This window comes from Ruditapes philippinarum, unplaced genomic scaffold (genome assembly GCF_026571515.1).
Source record: "Ruditapes philippinarum isolate M1 unplaced genomic scaffold, ASM2657151v2 ctg4437_1_1_1_1, whole genome shotgun sequence".
NCBI lineage: Eukaryota > Metazoa > Mollusca > Bivalvia > Venerida > Veneridae > Ruditapes > Ruditapes philippinarum.
Window position 1 is genome coordinate 53,614 of NW_026861652.1, and position 20,186 is coordinate 73,799.

General features: G+C 32.5%; 1 protein-coding gene across 1 annotated transcript in view; it reads right to left on the reverse strand.

Moving 5' to 3' along the window:
• Positions 1–5,453: 5,453 nt before the first annotated feature.
• Positions 5,454–20,186, reverse strand: part of LOC132716416 (acyloxyacyl hydrolase-like) — a 40,831-nt gene continuing 26,098 nt past the window's right edge. Inside the window, exons 13-19 of the mRNA XM_060699688.1 lie at positions 16,025–16,099; positions 15,424–15,499; positions 13,133–13,288; positions 11,594–11,653; positions 8,872–8,974; positions 6,354–6,430; positions 5,454–5,795 (exon numbers count right to left, since the gene is read on the reverse strand). Of these exons, the coding sequence (XP_060555671.1) occupies positions 5,664–5,795; positions 6,354–6,430; positions 8,872–8,974; positions 11,594–11,653; positions 13,133–13,288; positions 15,424–15,499; positions 16,025–16,099 (679 nt within the window). The 3' untranslated portion in view covers positions 5,454–5,663. The remainder of the gene's footprint in view (positions 5,796–6,353; positions 6,431–8,871; positions 8,975–11,593; positions 11,654–13,132; positions 13,289–15,423; positions 15,500–16,024; positions 16,100–20,186) is intronic.

Below are 20,186 nucleotides of genomic sequence, written 5' to 3' on the forward strand. Positions count from 1 at the left end.
CCTGAAGAAATGCACAGCTGGAAATGCACCCGAGGTCCTCAGCCACCAGTATTTAAAGCTGTGTTGGTGCAACTTAAAACCCAAGCAAAAACTAGATGCCACCACATTAATACAACACTAAATAGTAGGACCTTTGCTATAATGCAGTAGTGTCTAGTGAATTTAGGGGTCAAAGTTAGATGTGTACAAAAGCCATAGTGTAGTCATTGATTCAAATAAAAGTATTCTTACTCAATGATAAAAATTCAGACATTTACATAGCTGTATTAAACTTAAAATACTGTTACAGTTATTTTTCGTAACCACTATTTTTTTAATTAAGCATTATCTATATCTGAAAACATAACAAGCAAAAAAAAAGATTTACGATTTAAAACCATCATTAAAGACAATGTGTGATATCTAAGTTAAACTATTACTACCTTCCTTTACGAGAGAAAAAATATACATTGTGTGAATCATAATGTCCTCAAATTATTACTTTTTAATTATTTTCTATCAATTGCATACATGTATTTGTATTTTTTTTCTTCATTTTCTTTCTTTATAGGGTTTAATTAAAATTATAATAAGCCAATATTATTGTATTATATGAACATATTGCTTTTGTTAAAGGAGAGGACTACCATGAGCTATTGTAGCTCTCGGTCCAATTCCCTTCTGCTTAAATTGTAAATTATTAACATGTATATATTACCTTGAATAAAAATATGTTTAAACCAATGTCCTCAAATTATTTCATGAATATCTCTGAAGGGCAAAAATCAGTCTTGCTAGATAGAGGTCATTACATGTACCTTTAGACTACCTCCAAGCTTTTAAATGTTTTTTGTTGTTTTTTTTCCAGAAAAATTGCATAACATGTACACATGTATAAAAGACATTCCAATATGAGTTGCTTCCCTTTTAATTTATTAACCTCATGAGCTGGACGATTTTATAGCAAGGGGAATTATTTGAAGAAAAGACATGACCTTATGAGACAGTGCCAATTTTGACTCCAAAATCTTAACAGAGAGTCACTAGACAATGTTTCATGCTGAATATCTAAGCTCTAGCACATGTAGTTTTAAAGATTTTTTTTTTCAATTTTGACTTTATACATATAAGGAAATCACATTACCCCTGAGGCGGGATCAATTTTGACCCCAGGGCAATAATTTGAATAATCTTGGTAGAGGTAATGCCTTGTGCAAAATATCTATGCTCTAGGTCTTTTAGTTCCAGAGAAGACTTTTTAAATTTCTATTATTCCTTTCAGTTTCTACATGGAATCAAATTGTGTGAACAACTTTGGAAGCACCAAAAGGACAATCCTGGCATTAGTTTGGTTGAAATCGGACTGGTGGTTTTTAAGGAGTTTACTATATAGTCCATGTAACAAAAACACACTCACGCACGCACATACGCACGCACACGCACACACACACAGAGTTGAATTGCTATATGCCACCGCATAACAAATTGCAGACGACATAAAAGAAGTAACCTAAAATCAATAAACCTGAAACCCCATGTAAGGGTAGAAGTTCAAGGAAGTCAAAAACATACCAAATATGTGATATAATTAAACCGATAAATGAAGGTGAAATATAGACAGAATGTAAATGTAATGGAAGATCAAATCATAGGGAAAGGTAGAAAAACATATTTCTAGCTTCTGTGACCCTTGACCTTATCAAATTTTTTTTGTACTTGGGTTTTACATCACATCGACACAGTATAGGTCATTTGGCGACGTTCCAGTTTTACTGGTGGAGAAAGACCTCAGGTGCACCTCCGTGCATTTTTTCAGGCACGAACGGGCACCTGAGTAGAACCACCAACGTTCTGTCAGCTAGCTGGATAGCTTCCTCATATGAAAGAATCCAAAGTCCCTGTCGGGATTCGAACCCCCAGCGGTGAGGGGCCCAAGGGTTTTTTGAAGTCAGCAAACCTTAAAACCATGGGCCAAGGGAAATCCCCCACCCCCCTCCTTACAACTTAAAATTAATGCTCATTCAAGAAAAAAAACATACCCAAAAAATTTTAAACTTAAATAATTGGTCAATAAATAAATTTCAAAAAAGGTAAAAAAATACAAAAAGGGTTTTTTTACCCCTCTTGCCCCTAGACAGAGGCAAAGACATACAAAACCAAATACCAAACACATTCCCAAATGAAGGAACACATAAGTAAAGGGTAGACATTTTTTTTAAAAGAAACCCGGGAAATTTTTTCCCCCCCCCCCTTCCCCCTAAAAACCAAAAAAGGTTTTTGCAAAAACAAAATCCCTAAGGTTCCTTCCTTAGATTTTCTTTGTTTGGTTTTACATCACACCAATACAGTAAAGTTATATGGCAACTTTCCAGCTTTACTGGTGGAGGAAGAAAATAAAGGAAATTCAGGGAAAAAATACTATTGTTTCATAATGAATTTAATTGCAAACCACACTGAAAATTAAAAATCTAAACCTAATTATATCAAATAGCCTTGGAATCAGTAAATAAATGAAGTTGCTTTGAGAAACAGTAAAAAGATAACGGGTCAGGTGGGTCAAAATCAGTAACAAAAGGCTCCTCTTAAATTTTTCAGAAAACTTAACAAATTGTGAGATATTGAATCTGTATTAAACAAAACAAAACAAGACTTTAAGTACATACATTTATTATTGGTAATTTCTTGTCTCATTTACAAAAGAAAGATATTATGAAACAATGATCCTGTAAAACCAGAAATTTTAGCAAAGGATAAAATTTAGCTTTTTTTTTTATTTAAGATGTTCCCCTTAGTTTTAAATATTCGGAATTTTTTAAAGGAAACAGAATTTAAAAATTTGAAAATTTTTTTTTCCCAAAAAGGCTAAAAAAAGGGCTAAATTTTTGCAAAAATTTTTAGCCACAAGAAAAAAAGGGTTTTTTCCGGGGTATTTTGAAAAATTTCCCTTTAATTCTTTCCCAAACACAAGAATAAAAAATGAATGGGGAAATGTACTAAGTGCTCCATCTTGCAGCACCAGTGATGATGTTCATCTATGCACAATCATTAATGAGTTATAAAAGATTTTTGACAGGTTATATGACATTAATGATTATCAACAGTTGGGTTGAAAGCTTATATTACCTGAGACACTTGCACTTTTAAAAAAATAATATATGGCCATATAACCTGTCAAAAATCTTTATTACAAATATTCAGTACAATTATTTTTTGATATGATTTCAGCAGAAAATAATTAATAAATTTGCAGCAGCCAATTTAATATATCAATAATATAAACATCAAAATTGTCCAACAAAAATCAATAAAACAAATATACAGTATTATGAGTATTTTTCCCAGTTCTATTACATTTCAGTCGCATTAAAGGTAGTCTTACTGTAATACTGTAATGCTTTCCTGCCAAAAAATTCTAACATCAGCCAATATCGTAGCAAGTTGGTTATTTCCGGAATATTATTTTTTCAAAACATTTGGCATTACATTTTTTTTAAATCACTCATCCTTAATCATTATGTACTTAATTCCGGTTATAAAAGGTTAAAAATTATTGAATTCCGAAAATTGTGAAAAATAATGTTCCAGAAAGAAATGACCGATTTATAACAATATTGGCTGACTTTAGAAATTTTTGGGCAGGAAAGCATTGCAGTAAGACTACCTTATTACTGGGCGTTATTTTACCAACGCATTAAAATAACCTGGATCTGTTCCATATTACTGTTTTCCTTAAACTTCACTCCACATCCTGCTAAAATTCCTGCATGGATGTATTCCTTATAACTTTAGCAAAAGTCTTTTATGAATTTTAGAAACATAACAATGAACATTAATTTTGTTATTTTGTTTGTTGGTCAGCCAACGGTGTGTAATTTGAACAATTCTTTGCAGAAAAACACATTAAAGTCTTAAAACTTATCTTCATAAATCTGAATATAGATTTCTATGTCCTTTCAACACTGTTTTTTTAACCATCTTTATAATAGTTAATATCAAAACAACAGGCTATAACAAACATAAAACTTAAAGGCACATTATGTCTCAGAAATCCATATATGTTTTTAATTCTTTAGAAATCTCAAACATGTGTTTAATAATGAATTTAGAGCATTTTAGACTGAAGAAAGTAGGCTGAATGTGCAGTAATGTGTTGTTAAGTTAGCAAAATGTAAACGAAGTAGTATTCCATACTTCCATACAAAATACTAATTCACTTTTATAGGAAATACATGTACCAATTGCAAACAGAGCAAAAATAGCAAAAGTATGTTATTTAAAGTTTTTGACAAATACAAATGAAAGCATTTCTGAAGCATAATGGGGGTTTTTAAACCCCAACAAATAAAAAAAAAAGTATAAAAAAAAGGGAAATGATACCTGGGAAACCCCTTTTTTGCAACAGATAAATAATAATTCTAAAACACTCTAAAATCACAAAGTTTATTTCAACCAAAAACTGCCTGGGCATTTTAAAAACAAGTTCTATGGCAGGGGACCCAAAAGTTTTGTCTGGTTGGTGAAATTTTTTAAAATTTAAAATATTTAAAAGGGAAACCCTCAAAAAAAAAAACATTTTTTGAATTTACCCTTTTTGTTGTTTTTTATTTTCCAGACTCTCAAACTGATGTATGGAACGTTATGAACCTTTTGCTTACAAAGGTATTCCATTAAAATACAATAGTAGTTTGTAAATTGGTCCACAATTTGATTTTCATTATTTTTTTTATTAATATACATACTTTAATATGGTGACTTATAGGTCCACTGGGCTGCATGTAATTATTCATCATTATTAATTGTAAATTATCATACACATTGTCTCTATAATAAAATAGTTTTTTGGTTACTTAAAGAAGATTACAGCAATGAAATAATCAATCGTAAAAATGTTAAAATCATTTTTCTGTATCAGTATTACTTTTTTCAATAAAAATCAAAAATAATATTGACTATTGGTCAAATACAAACAAGGACATTTTTTACAAAGATTAAGACAAAAGATTTTCAATTAATGGGGAAAAAATGTAATTAATTAACAGAACAATTTCCCTGAGATAATTATTGCGATTGAATTTTTTCATGGAAAAAAACAAATTTAAAACATTTAAACATCCAATATACATTGTTTTTAAATTTTAATCCCTAAACAAGAAACTGTTTTTGGGAAAAACAAAATCGCGCCCCGGCCCATTTTTTCAGTGTTTTACAAATAAGAAAAGGGCAAAAAACTCTGTGAAACGGTTAAAAACAAATTTATGGGCCCGTGTTAAAAAATGTCAGAATTACAAGAAAACAAAGTATAGTATTTTCAGTTCAAGCCCAAATTTCCCTTTAATGTTTTGGAGATAAAACGGGGTAAGCATAAAAAAATTTACCAAGTCGAAAAGGGTTTTTGGGACACTAAGACGCTTGTAAAACGCTTTCCCCAAATTTTTTCCCAAAATTCTAAATTTTAAAAAAATTGAAAAACTGCCTGAAATCAGAGATCAACAATCATTTACTAAAGAAAAGTCTTCCTGATTAAAAATGAATTGATAAAATTATTCAATCATGATCGAAACAATTGCTTTTTTTTTTTAAAGACAAAAAAAACAACAAAATATTATGGTTATATTCTAAACTGATGTCTTAAGAATCAAATCCTGCATATTTAAACAGCTTCATGTAGTAATATCTTTGATACTCTATCTATAGCCGCCTTGATCACCAAACATTTGCTTGATCTCTTCATTGAAGGGGTTTTCCTTGCCCACAGACTCCGGCCACTTTTGAAGTAGCTCCTCCCACACAACTCTTGCTACCTCGGCATTTCCTCTCTGTGAAAAAAGTCAAGAAAATATACTTTTTACACTTGGAAACAAACAAAGTATTTCTAAAATATAAAAAGCAACTGCATTTGAATATTAGATGATGTTGTGCGTTTAAATTCAGAAAAGAAAAGGTATGAAATTATCATAAAACCCAGGTAACGTATGCCAATATTACATTATGTAGAAAATGAAATGGCAACAAATCCTGCCAAATAAATGTAAAACCACAAGATATCCATAATATGCCCCAGGACACTTGATAATAATCAGTCTGAGACAGTTTTGTTAAAATTTCTTGAGAAATAAAGGAGTTGTGCACAGAAGAAACTGCTAACATGCAGCTGTCCACCCCGTAACCATTCAATAATTTTTTTAGCCAGTGTATTCTGTTGGATAAAGACTGACAAACAAAAACTGTATCCAGACATCAACTCAAGCTCTACACTTGAAATTATCATATTATTAAACATATTACATGTAAATAATTTTAATATTTTTATTTTTTTCATAGCCTTTCAATGACACATCATACAGTTTAAATTCAAATTAAGAACAATATCTGACCTGATTGGCATGGAAACCATCAACTGGTTCCAGAAGTTCATAAACTGGTTTCCCAGCTGTCTTCCATTCATTTATAACTAGAATAGAGTACATGTATATACAAGTATGTATGTATAAGTGTTTAATATGTAGAAAACCAGTATTCTTGCATAAAAACTGTGCGTGCAAGGATACAATAACAAAAAAGAAAACATGCATTAAGATTCTCATGATTACGCATCATAGTTACACATTTTTAATATGCATGACTCAGGGCATAATGTAATGTAAAATAAATGTTATTATAGCTCCTATTATCAAAACATAACTATCAAATGCCATCACACTAGCATGTGGAAAAAAAGAACATGGCACAAGCAATGGTTTCTTTATACTAAAAATAGGTAACGAAACATGGAATTTAGACATATTCTTTCAGGCAAGAATAGCGCACAATTTTTTTATAGTGATAAACCATTCAGATGTAGTGATTTACATGATATACAGTAGTTATAACCAATCAGATGTAGTGATAAACATGTATTTACATTTATTGCCATTCAGATGTTGTGATAAATGTGTACTTGTAGTGATTATCATCAACAAGAGCGATCAGTAATCACATGTGTCGCCTCATGATGGCCAATTTTATGTTGTTATGTTATGTCACAAGTTTTGTGACAGACGGACAGACAGACGGACAGTGCACAACTAGACTTGGTACTGATCATTCCTGTAAAGTTTGGATAGAATTGCACCAGTAGTTTATGAGGAGTAGTCCGGACAAGCTTTTGTGTATCTGGCAACACACAGAAAAAAACACCTTTTTATCAAAGGGCCATATCTCGGCCAAAAATCATTCAACCGAAAAACCCGTGCAATATTCGCAAGAACTTGAGCTACAGATCAATCCTGTAAAGTTTCATTGAAATTGCATTAGTGGTATAAGAGAAATAGTCCGGACAAACTTTAAAAATAAAATTATTAAAGGGCCGTAACTCTGACAAAAATCATTGAACCGGAAAATGCTGACAATATGCACAACTAGACTTGGTACTGATCATTCCTGTAAAGTTTGGATGAAATTGCACCAGTAGTTTATGAAAAGTAGTCCGGACAAGTTTTGTGACGGACAGATGGACGGACAGACGGACGACGGAGAAGTGATCCCTATATGTCGCCACTACTCCGTAGAGGCGACACAAAAATGATAACACTCAAATGTAGTGCTAAACATATATTTTTAGTGATAATCATTTAAAAGAAAGTGAGTTAGATGTACTTCTTGTGATATCTTTCAGATAAAGTAATGACTAAATGTACAGGTAGTGTCTTAAAATAGTTTTTGTAAATGTCATAAATGTGTACTTTAGTATCATATATGTGTAATAATGTTAGTGTCATAAATGTTGGTACTTGTAGTGTGATGAGAAAGTACCTGTAAGGTCATAAATGTAGTACTTGTAGTGTGATGAGAAAAGTACCTGTAGTGTCATTAAATGTGTACTTGTATGTAACAAATGTGTACATGAAGTGTTTAAATGTTACATGTAGGTGTCATAAATGGGTAATTTGTAGTGTCATAAATGTTTTACCTGTAGTGTCATAAAATGTGTACTTGTAGTGTTATAAATGTGAAATTTTTAGTGTCATAAATGCTTACCTGTAGTGTCATAAATATGTAGATGTAGTGTCATAAATGAGTACTTGTAGAGTCATAAATGTGTACTTGTAGTGTTATAAATGTGAAATTTTTAGTGTCATAAATGCTTACCTGTAGTGTCATAAATATGTAGATGTAGTGTCATAAATGAGTACTTGTAGAGTCATAAATGTGCACTTGTGTCATAAATGTGTTATTGTAATGTCATAAATGTGTTATTGTAATGTCATAAATATGTACCTGAACTGTTATAAATATGTACCTGTATTGTCATAAATGTGTACCTACATGTAGTGTCATAAATGTGTACATGTACAGTTATAAATATGTACATATCTATAAATGTGTACCTGTATTGTAATAAATGTATACCTGTAGTGTTATAAATGTGTACTTGTAGTGTCATAAATGTGTACATGTAGTGTCATAAATGTGTACTTGTAGTGTCATAAATGTGTACATGTAGTGTCATAAATGTGTACTTGTAGTGTCATAAATGTGTACATGTAGTGTCATAAACATGTACTTGTAGTGTCATAAATGTGTACATGTAGTGTCATAAATGTATATATTGCACTTGTAGTGTCATAAACGTGTACTAGTAGCATCATTAACGTGTACTTGTAGTGTCATAAATATATATATTGCACTAGTAGTATCATAAACATGTACTTGTAGTGTCATAAATTCATACTTACAGTGTCATAAATGTGTACTAGTAGGGTCATAATTGTGTACTTGTAGGGTCATAAATGTGTACATGTAGTAAGTATATTAATAATGAATTATATGTATTGGCAATGATATGTTTTTGAAATGATAACTATTCAGATGCAAATTAAATATAAATCAAAATAAAATTCTTCTATATTTTACCTTTATTTATTGGATTTTCATTGTAATAAAGTTTGAAATTCTTGTAATTCCCAGCAGAAGTATTTACAATTTCCTGCAGTGCAGCACTCAGTTCTACAGCCCTCTAAAATAAAAACATTTGGAAATGTGAAATTTTATGTGAATTCAGATTGTCATCAGATTTACCAGCTTTTAAATAGGATGGAGCCTTCGGGTTCTTCGGTATATTGTTGGTTTTGTTTGGGTTTACGGCTCACCAACAGAATTTAGGTCATATGGAGCTGAAACAGGAAAGATGATTTTTGGCTAACCTCGGGGGTTACATACTTAAAGCAACACCTGCGGTCAAAACCACCTCACCTGCTGGAGCTAAGAGATTTATAGACTCCAGTAATTCAAACCAATTTAGTCGCCTCTTTTGATCACACAGGGATAAACGGTGGCTGCAATTCTGATGCCTTAACCATTAAGGCAACCCCTCAGCCACATGGGGGACCGCATTATATTTTTGGGTTTTTTGACTTAGGTTTTATGTCACACCGACACAGTATAGGTCATTTGGCGACGTTCCAGCTTTACTGGTGGAGAAGACCTCAGGTGCCCCTCCGTGCAATTTTTCAGGCACGAACGGGCACCTGAGTAGAACCACCGCAGTCCGTAAGCTAGCTGGACAGCTTCCTCACATGAAAGAATCAAAAGTCCCTGTCGGGATTCGAACCCACAGCAGTGAGGGGCAATTGGTTTGAAGTCAACGACCTTAACCACTCGGCCATGGACGCCACCACATTATATAATATTTCTGTAAATTTGCAAGAATGAAAAACACTTGCTTTAAATAATTGATATTGACTGTTGCATTTTTCTTAATTTTAGTACAAATATCAATCATAATTTAAATGAATGATCAAAGACAATAAAATTTAGGTCAATCTGCCATTTTTATAGGTGGCGCAATATATGCAAATATGCACATGTTCAGATAACCATGATATCAACCAGAATGCTGAAGCTCGGGAGAGTATAATTATGTACAACAAATTATTTTATACTATTTTTTTAATGTTTAATGTTGTAAAATATGAACATCCTTAAACTATAATGACTTTCATACTGATATTGACTGTTTTTCCTTACATACAAATCAAACATCGAAATTCTACCATGTAGCTAATGTTTAAAGGGACACCACCGAGGTTTGAAAGCCTAAAAATATAACATCTGAATTTCTTACATAGATGAGCTGGAGCACTTTAAACGGAAATATATGCAAAGATAGATAAAACTAGAAATGTGTCCATAGGACACGGATGCCCCCACACGCCACTGTTCTGTCAATCTTATGACTCTAGGTCAAATATTTTTTGGACTACATGTGCCACAAGTTGAAAACAAAAAATCAACAAAGGGCCATAATTCTGTAAATTTTGGTCGCAGCAAAAATTCCTTCCTTCACTACCATCTACACATTAAGGTTGTTAATCCCTGGAAGTTTAAGCAAAATCTGCCATCCGGTTTAAGAGGAGTTGCATTCACAAAATTTCTACATAGTATATAATGAAAAAATCAAAAAAGGGCCATAATTCTGTTAAATTTGGTTGCAGCAAATATTCTTTTCTTTACTACCATCTACACATTAAGGTTGTTCATCCCTGTAAGTTTAAGCAAAATCTGCCATCCGGTTTAAGAGGAGTTGCGTTCACAAAATTTCTACATAGTATATAGTGAAAAAATCAACAAAGGGCCATAATTCTGTTTAATTTGGTTGCAGCAAAAATTCCTTCCTCCACTACCATCTACACCTGAAGGTTGTTCATCACATTAGGTTTAAGCAAAATCTGCCATCCGGTTTAAGAGGAGTTGCGTTCACAAAATTTCTACATAGTATATAGTGAAAAAATCTACAAAGGGCCATAATTCTGTTTAATTTGGTTGCAGCAAAATTTCTTGCTTTACTACCATCTACACATTAAGGTTGTTCATCCCTGTAAGTTTAAGCAAAATCTGCCATCCGGTTTAAGAGGAGTTGCGTTCACAAAATTTCTACATAGTATATAGTGAAAAAATCAACAAAGGGCCATAATTCTGTTTAATTTGGTCGCAGCGAAAATTCATTCCTTTACTGCCATCTACACATTAAGATTGTTCATCCCTGTAAGTTTAAGCAAAATCTGCCATCCGGTTTAAGAGGAGTTGCGTTCACAAGATTTTGGGACGTACGGACGGACGTCCGGCCGAAATGGAACAAGGGGCCATTTCTTTTGTTATTTTCTTTTGTTTAATAGAGGGCCAATGGCCCCTTACTCTATTGTTACGGAATGAACTCTATTGTTCTCTTTTGTTCTGTTTACAGTTAGATGGCCCCCTATCCCTATTCGGTAGTGCGGACAGATGGACGGACGGACGGACTGACGGACGGATGGACAAGTGCAACGCTATATGCTCCCACATTGTGGGGGCATAAAAATACTTTGAAATAAATTAAAAATCGTATTGTTGTGCTTTTCTTAGCCCGATTTGAGTAAAAAACGTTTTAAACGCTTTTCATTTTGGGTCATTTTTTACAATTTGAATAATTATTCTGGAAAAACGAAGTGCGCGAATGATCTGAAATTTTGCAAAAAGATTAGTGATCTAAACCTACATCAAATGATAAATTTATCTGGAAAAAATATTTTCAGTCCTATCATGTCAAAAAACCTCAGTGGAGTCCCTTTAAAGAACTTTAAGAACCAAAAAACACAACCTTAGTAGTAAGGTCCCGCAAAGTTTCATTTGTATTCATCCAACCAGTACAGGGTGATATCTGAAAAACATAATATATTGCAGGGTGACATATGAAATACTGAAAAAACTGCAAGGTGATTTCTGAAATACTGAACAAACTGCAGGGTGATATTTAAAATACTGAACAAACTGCAGGGTGATATCTAAAATACTGAACAATCTGCAGAATGACATATGACATACAGAACATACTGCAGGCTGATAACAGTGCAGATTATGTCTAACTAACTCTATTATTTAAGAAATAAAAACACACATCACTTAGAATTTGACAAAGCATTACAGTAGCCAAGCCTTTAAATAGCCAATAAACATTAAACAGGTTGAAGCCTTTAGTTTTTAAGATTGAAGCCTTTAGCGAAATTTTTGAGACTAAAGCCTTAGCGAAGTTTTTGAGACTGAAGCTTTAAGTGAAGTTTTTGAAATTGAAGCCTTTAGTGAAGTTTTTGAGACTGAAGCTTTAAGTGAAGTTTTTGAAATTGAAGTTGTTAGTGAAGTTTTTAGACTAAGGCCTTGTGTGCTGTTTTTGAGACTGAAGCTTATAGTGAAAGATTGAAGCTTTTAGACTGAAGCTTTTAGTGAAGTTTTTGAGACTGAAGCCTTTAGTGAAGTTTTATAGACTGAAGCCTTTAGTGATGCTTTTCAGAGTGAAGTTATTGAGGTTGAAGCCTTAGTGAAGTTTTTGAGACTGAAGCTTTTAGTGTAGTTTTTGAAATTGAAGCCTTAAGTGAAGTTTTTGAGACTGAAGCCTTTTGTGAACTTTTTGAGACTGAAGCCTTTAGTGTAGTTTCTGAGACTGAATCCTTAAGAGTAGTTTCTGAGACTGAAACTTGAAGTGAAGTTTCTGAGACTGAAGCCTTTAGTGAAGTTTTTGAGAATGAAATTGTTACTTAAGTTTCTGAGACTGAAGCCTTGAAGGGAATTTTTGAGATTGAAGCCTTTAGTGAAGTTTCTGAGACAAAGTTTTTGAGAATGGAATTGTAACTGAAGTTTTTGAGACTGAAGCCTTTAGTGAAGTTTTTGAGAATTGAATTGTAACTGAAGTTTTTGAGACTGAAGCCTTTAGTGAAGTTTTTGAGAATGGAATTGTAACTGAAGTTTTTGAGACTGAAGCCTTTAGCGAAGTGATCTGCCAAAAATAAAAAATAAAAATAAAACAGTAGTGACTAGTCATGCAGTCACAACACCTTTTAGTTGATGTAATCTTGAAATTATATTATTCAAGTCTGCTGACACAAGTGTAGAAAAATCTGAAATTTATATGTCATATCAAATCCATATTAGTTTGTATGATTACAATTATATTGAATCTTTAAAGAAGCATGCCTCCAGATTCATGATTTTTTTTTATTACTTTACAGATCTGAAATACAATGTATAAGAATTTAATGGCTTGTAACAAAATTATTGAAAGGACTACCCATACTGTTAACAATGAACTAAGAACCCAAGCTGCATTGAAATGTGGAAATGGGCAAATTATAGAAACATGACATACCTCTAGACAGTTGAAATAGTCATAAAAATGTGAATATGTGACATCATTCCTGAGTGAACCAATCGGATGTATCCTGTTCTTCAGATTATCATAAAGGACACGCCCATCTGCAAGACCCGTAAAGAACACAAAACTTCCAGCTGGAATGTTCTTTTCCTGCAAGAGTAATTGAACAAATGAGAAAGGAAATGGTGAAATATGTCGAAGAATGGTTTGTTCCAGGAACAGATTTGAAAGTGTTTCATTTAGCCTACAGCTTTACATAATACAAGCAAACTAAAATAAAGTTGTATAAAGTAATAAGTTTTTACTACCCTGGGGAAATATTAAAATCTATATATGTAATCTATATTAATTGAACAGTTTCAAATTCAGAGCAGAACAATTAAATAACACTTGTATCATAGTTTGGAGACCTTTCTGTTGAACATATGTCAGAGTTAAATTGTATACATATACATGCACAGTGGGTTAACTGGTATGCAGGTATTAGTTACCCGCACTCCAGAGCATGCCCATTGACTGGCTAATTTTTTCAGGGGTTTACTTATTGTGCACAAAGGGATAGGGAAAGCAATATCATATTCAGGTACTCGTTCATTGGTTCTTTTTTTCAGGGGTTTTATATTGTGACAAGAGGGAATATGTTTTTTTTTATTTTTGCCTATGATACAATAGAGAAAGAACATCAAAACACTTGGCGATCTGAATTATACTTGGGGGCTATGCCCTCAAGTACTAATCAAATAGCCTCATGTTTCGATGCTCTTTCTATTACTTATTCCGCCATGTTTAAGTACTTATCCTTGCACAACATTGTTATCACCAGGTGACCTACTTATCCATCAAACACTAATTTATGAGACTTAATCATTATAAAGAACCACCTAAGGATAATTTCTGTCAAGTTTATTATAATCTCAACTACAGTTACATTGTATAAAAATGATTTTCTTTAGGACTAAACCATTTATAAGACTTTGTAAATTTAAGGACCATTATAAGATAATTACTTGTAATATAGTTTGGGGAAAATCTACACAGTAGTTGGGACAGAAATGTTGTTGAATGGAATTGTAGAGCATAACAACACATGGACAGACAACACAAGAATCAAGGACTGACATTTATCAGGCAATTACAAGAGCTAAACTTGGTGCACCTTGCGCCCAGGTGAGCTAAAAATAAGACAAGAGGGCCATGATATCCCTGAAATTGCTCAGCTGAATATAAAAACTCTCCATGACAAGGAACAAGTAATATTGTAAACTATTAACAAAAGCAGATATAAAATCTAAATCTTAAACTGATATCACAAAGTTCATATTTGTATCTGAAACAGTGCATGTGTAAAAACATTACTGGTTGCCAATGTTAAGGGAAAACAAAAGTTCCAAAAGATGTGTACATATAAGAAAAAATTACTGACCCCACAGGGCAGGGGTAATTTAGAACCAACGGCTTTTATTTGAATAAAATTGGTAGACACTCACTAGAAGATGTTTCATGCTAAATATCTAAGCTCTAGCTCTTTGGTTTTTTTAAAAAGATGTTTTAAGTTTTTCCTGTATACATTTAAGGAAAATCAATGGCCCCCTGGGGCTGGGCCAATTTTGACCCCAGGGCTTTTATTTGAACAAACTTGAGGATACACTCACTAGAAAATGTTTTATGCCAAATATCTTAGCTCTAGCTCTTTGGTGCTTTTAAAAGAAGATTTTTTTATTTTTTTCTGCATGAGTTCTGTATGGAATTAAATTCTTTCAATTAATTTTACAAGTGATGATCAAAGGGACATTCCAATGAAGTTTAGATGAAACTGGCTCAGCAGTTTATGAGGAGATGTCGTTAAAAGTAAAAGTTTATGGACGGACGACAGATGAATGCTGGAAGAGTTGTGATAACAAACGCTCACCTTGTCACTTTGTGACAGGTGAGCTAAGGTAAGAAACCTATCAATAATGGTACAACAAACATGTTGTATAAAGAAAGTGTGGCTAACAAGGCATGGATAGACCACACATGATGCAAGAATCAACACACAAAAGGCAATCACAAGAGCTTAGTTGTGATATCAAACGCTCACCTTGTCACTTTGTGACAGGTGAGCTAAAGATAGTAAGAAACCTATCAATGACGGTTCAACAAGCATGTTGTATAAAGAAATGTGGCTAACATTGCCATGGATAGACCACACATGATGCAAGAATCAACAGTCACAAGAGCTTAACTCGGTGCACAAATTGTGCTAAGGTGAGCTAAAATTTGAAAACACAAACAAAACAACCAACCAGATACTGTAGTGTCATCGTGGCATATTTCTTCATTTCATCAGGAGTAGTCATGTGTGCAATAGTATCCGGATGTCTGAAACCGGTGCAAAAACAATACTTCACAAAACATATTTACTTCTTGCAAATGTCATAAATGGAACTGATAAAGAATCATAAATGGGTTTCTTATTATGATTGTTCTTATACCTTTCGTAAAACAAAATTAGAAATAAGAATTGAAGTTATGAAACAAAATAAGAATAGAATAAATATATTTATATGATATGACGTATAAAGCTCAATTTGGCTTGTTTGTGACTTGATTAAAATCATACAACTTAGAAAAGGTCATATTACAATGTACGTAGAAGCGGGTTGGTCGTAATTTCGGGTCTTACAGCAATTGAATTAGATAGGCAAAAAATACGGACCGGAAAAAAGGGGGCGGTACATAATATCATTTTGCTGGCAATAAGGGGTCGGTTGTAAAGCAAACTTTACTGTACTAATGTACCTAAATTAAATCATCAAAAGATGTTTGTAAATTTTAGATAAAGTGGGTGGGGCATGCATGTTATTATCTCTAAATCTACTATAAACAGGTAGAGGTAAAGGTTACCCATTGCAGACGTCATTTCCCACCAGGGCATATATAACAATCAACGGATAATCTCCGGTCCTGTTCCTAAATAAACTGAAAATAAACAACCTGTCCATGTTAATACATGTATATTAAGTTATTTACGCATATTACAATTATACGGTATACGGCATATGATGAGAAAAATAATTAATGTGTAATGTTTTTTATTACAAAATTGAAAATAATCGTTTTCTTCTTTCTTTTGATGTTCTGAAACATAATAGTAATAGAATTATTAAAAATTTAGAAAAGTAAAATATTCATAAATTTAAATTACTAAAATTCACAGTATAGTAAGTTGCTATTATATTTCTAATTCAATCTAGAAATATGATTTTATATTACAAATTTATACACAAATTAAGTTCATATGAATGTAATGTTTTGAAGCATTGGATGGAATCACTTTCATTTTAAGGCTTTAATAAGGTTAATAGTGTGCTTTTTTTTGGATCACGGTGATCTTAACCTTTGACCTTATAACCGGCGGGTAGTCAGCTGTTTACCAAGGTGCATACATGTGTGAAGTTACAAGGCTTTGGACAAAAGCATTTTTATTTTATTGTCAACATAAATATTTGCTACTTTGGATCACAATAACCTTGACCTTTGACCTCATGGTTTCTAAGTGAATCTAGCTGGTATTCAGCTCATCCAGGTGCATACATATGTGATATTGAGTTAAAAGGCTTTGCCAAAATTTTTATTTCATGGTCAACATTAATGTTTGGGTCACAGTGATCTTGACCTTTGAAGGGAAATAACATAATAGCCGTAAACATGACATTTCCAACATAGCGGTCAAATGACGAAATCGTAGAAACAATTTTTTAAATTATACCATTTGCACTTTTCCAATCGGAACTGTGCAGTTTTTAAACAGTACGCACATCAGTTGTATGTAAGCAAAAAAAATTTGTTACTGCACTAAAATTATAAAACTGTTCACCACAATGATGACGGTTTTCCGCAGTTTTAAGATATGGGTAGAAATGACTCCTTTTTACAGCCTAGAGGTAAAGTATAAACTGCACTGATAAACTTGTTCTGGTAACCTTGAACCCCAGACATAACACTTGCTGAATCGTGATCATAAGTACCAAGAAAGAAAATTTCAAGGAAGATATTAGTTGAAAAATCTTATTTTATCAATTCAAAGGACTCTTGACATATTGTCCTTATACAGAAAGCACTTTCGGGGCTTGACTTTCTTAAAATGATTAAACAATAATTACATGTATTCTTTTGATTGTTATTTTATTTCCAGTGTCAAGATGACCTTTTCCAAGTATTTCTCTTTCTCTATAATGTTGTGGCTGATATTTGAATAAACACTTTAATGTTAACAGAACAAGGAAGATATCAAATCACATGTCATTATTGTTTTATATAGCGGACACTCCAAACAACAGTATATAATTGAGAGACAATTGTCACGTTAGTAGATGTGGGTGTAAGACGCTTGAAGTTGTTGAAATCCCGTCGTGCTTTATATAAAATTACCGTATAAGTACTTTTTTCTGCGGGAACTTTATTTCTGCTATATCTGCGGTTTATAACGACACCGCAGATTTAAAAACCGCAGAAAATTAAGCCTTTCGCTATGTCTACATGTATGTCGGAATATGTCAACTACATGTATTGTATAATTACAATACCATGTACCGTTATCAGCTTTGTAGATGGGAATAACTCTTCTTTATGTATCCGTCATGAATAAAATATTAGAAAAAAAGTTACTTTACTTGTTCTTTTTGTTTAAAAAAATATCATGTTTGTATGATTTTCGCTCACCCTAAGCTTGATTTACATTGTGTATTTTAAAAATAAAACTATTACAGTTTGACGGGTGCAATAAACATACCCCTTTGTATTTGTACAATATATTGTGTCTAAGTGCGATATTACCATTGTTTATTTTTCACACTTCATATTTATACACATACAGTATTACAATTAATTGTTGTCATTGCATGCTGATGATTTTTGTTTATTAACGTTTTGTTTATTGCGTTCATTGAACGCCGCCTTTCCTTGTTGATCTTGTTTATCATATTTTATATACTGATACATGGTGATAACGATGAACACACATTATAAGTCGTCTGCATGGTTAACGGAAGTAATGTACATGTTACATCTTGAAATGTTGTCTGTTTGTATCGGTTATTTTTGTAAAAGTATCTAAATTAAAACGCAGAAATAAAAAACATCAATGCGAGAATGATGACACCGCAGAAATAAGATACGCAGAAATTTAAAACCCCTTATTTTAAACAAAATCGCAGAATTTTAAGCCCGCAGAAATAAGTACTTATACGGTAAGTGGAAAACAAAATTTCCTTGAAATTATATCATTAAACATAATGTAAGTAGCATGACTCAACATCCATACTTACTTTCATAATAATAAAGAAAATGTATTTTAAAGTAAAATATCGTGAAGCATACAAAGGAAATAATTTTCACATTGCATACAATCCACGTAAATTACCAAAAAGGTTTTTTAAAATAGCAATATAGCCCTTACTGCATCAGTCATGCTGAAGACATATGGTGATGTTTCATTTTGCCAATATTTTGCGTTGTTATTTTAAATGTACTCTGTCAAGTTGTTATAATAGTTTATGCAAATAAGTGAAAGTCTGGGTTTTTATTTTGTGAGATAAAACCCATATCACTCAAAGTATATCACTCATGGCATTTTGAACAAAGTTTTTGGGAACTTTTTTGTGGCCTACGTATCATTTTATGATTCCCATAATGTCCTAAAAATGTATTGTGTATTTTTAAAGCATATTCACAATACCTGCGATAAAATAATAAAACCGCAACATTAACTCTATGCTGTAACTTCTATTGTTTTGCGCAGCCATTGAATGTCTGACGTCATTTTCTTTACCATTCCTGAATGAACTTAACTGTCTGTGTAGAAATATTTGCGGGCCTCAAATTTTCGTGATCTTCACGATGACATTCGATCTGCAAATTCATGTTAGCGCGAATATTTCTAGATTTCTAGACAAAATCCAACATGTTTCACATGTGAAATTGCCCCTAAGTTTAATTTAACAATAATTGCAAAGTGCTACCGAGTACATGTATTTTATCATATCAACAGTTCTGGGTTCAATATTTTGATATACGTTTTAAAGATTTGCTACTTTTCTTTATTCCATATTTATGCCTACAGTATGACATGAGATAAATGTACGTCAAAATATAATATCATTATTTCGATATGTCTTCAATCAGTTCTCAGGATTTAGCACAACATACCACTGGTGTTGTAACTGATAGTGACTAAAAATATTTGACAATCTTGCCAAATAAAACGATGTCACCAATAATGTTCAATAGCATTATAAATCAAGATTTTATTGTCCAGAAATAATAAATTTGTCTTGAATGTTTCAGAAAAGAATGCATTTATAGTATCTTTGAAAAAGGTAAAATGTCAAATTTGACCACTATGTTGGAAAAGTCATGTCACAGCTCAAATTATGTGCAATAAAAATTGAAGCAAAATTTTAATATATGATATACTGTATGACTGTGTAAATAAGCAAATTATTATATACAACATACTTTATGTTTGAAATTTTAATATGATATATTATGAATAGAACAATTCATTTTCATGAATAAACAAATAATCAATTTTATGGGTCCTGGACACTGTGTCATTTAAAGATCCTGCAACACAATTTTTTATGGTTTTATATCATAAATGAGCCATGTCACGACAAAACCAACATAATGTGTTTGCGACCAGCATGGATACAGACCAGCCTGCGCATCCGCGCTGTCTGATAAGGATCCATGCTGTTCGCATACCGACCCTATAACAAGTAAAGAAACTGATAGCAAACAGCATGGATCCTGATCAGACTGCGCGGATGCGCAGGCTGGTCTGGATCCATGCTGGTCGCAAACACATTATATTGGTTTTGTTGTGATGCGGCTCAAATATAATGCTCAAATGAAGATTCATCAATATTGTTAGTTCCAAAAAGCATTATTTGTAAAGCTATTAACGAATTTACATTTCATGTTAATAAAGGGATATAATTAGAAATATATTTTCTATAAAGTCTAAGTCAAATTTTTCAATAAGAAATGAATGCATATATTGAAA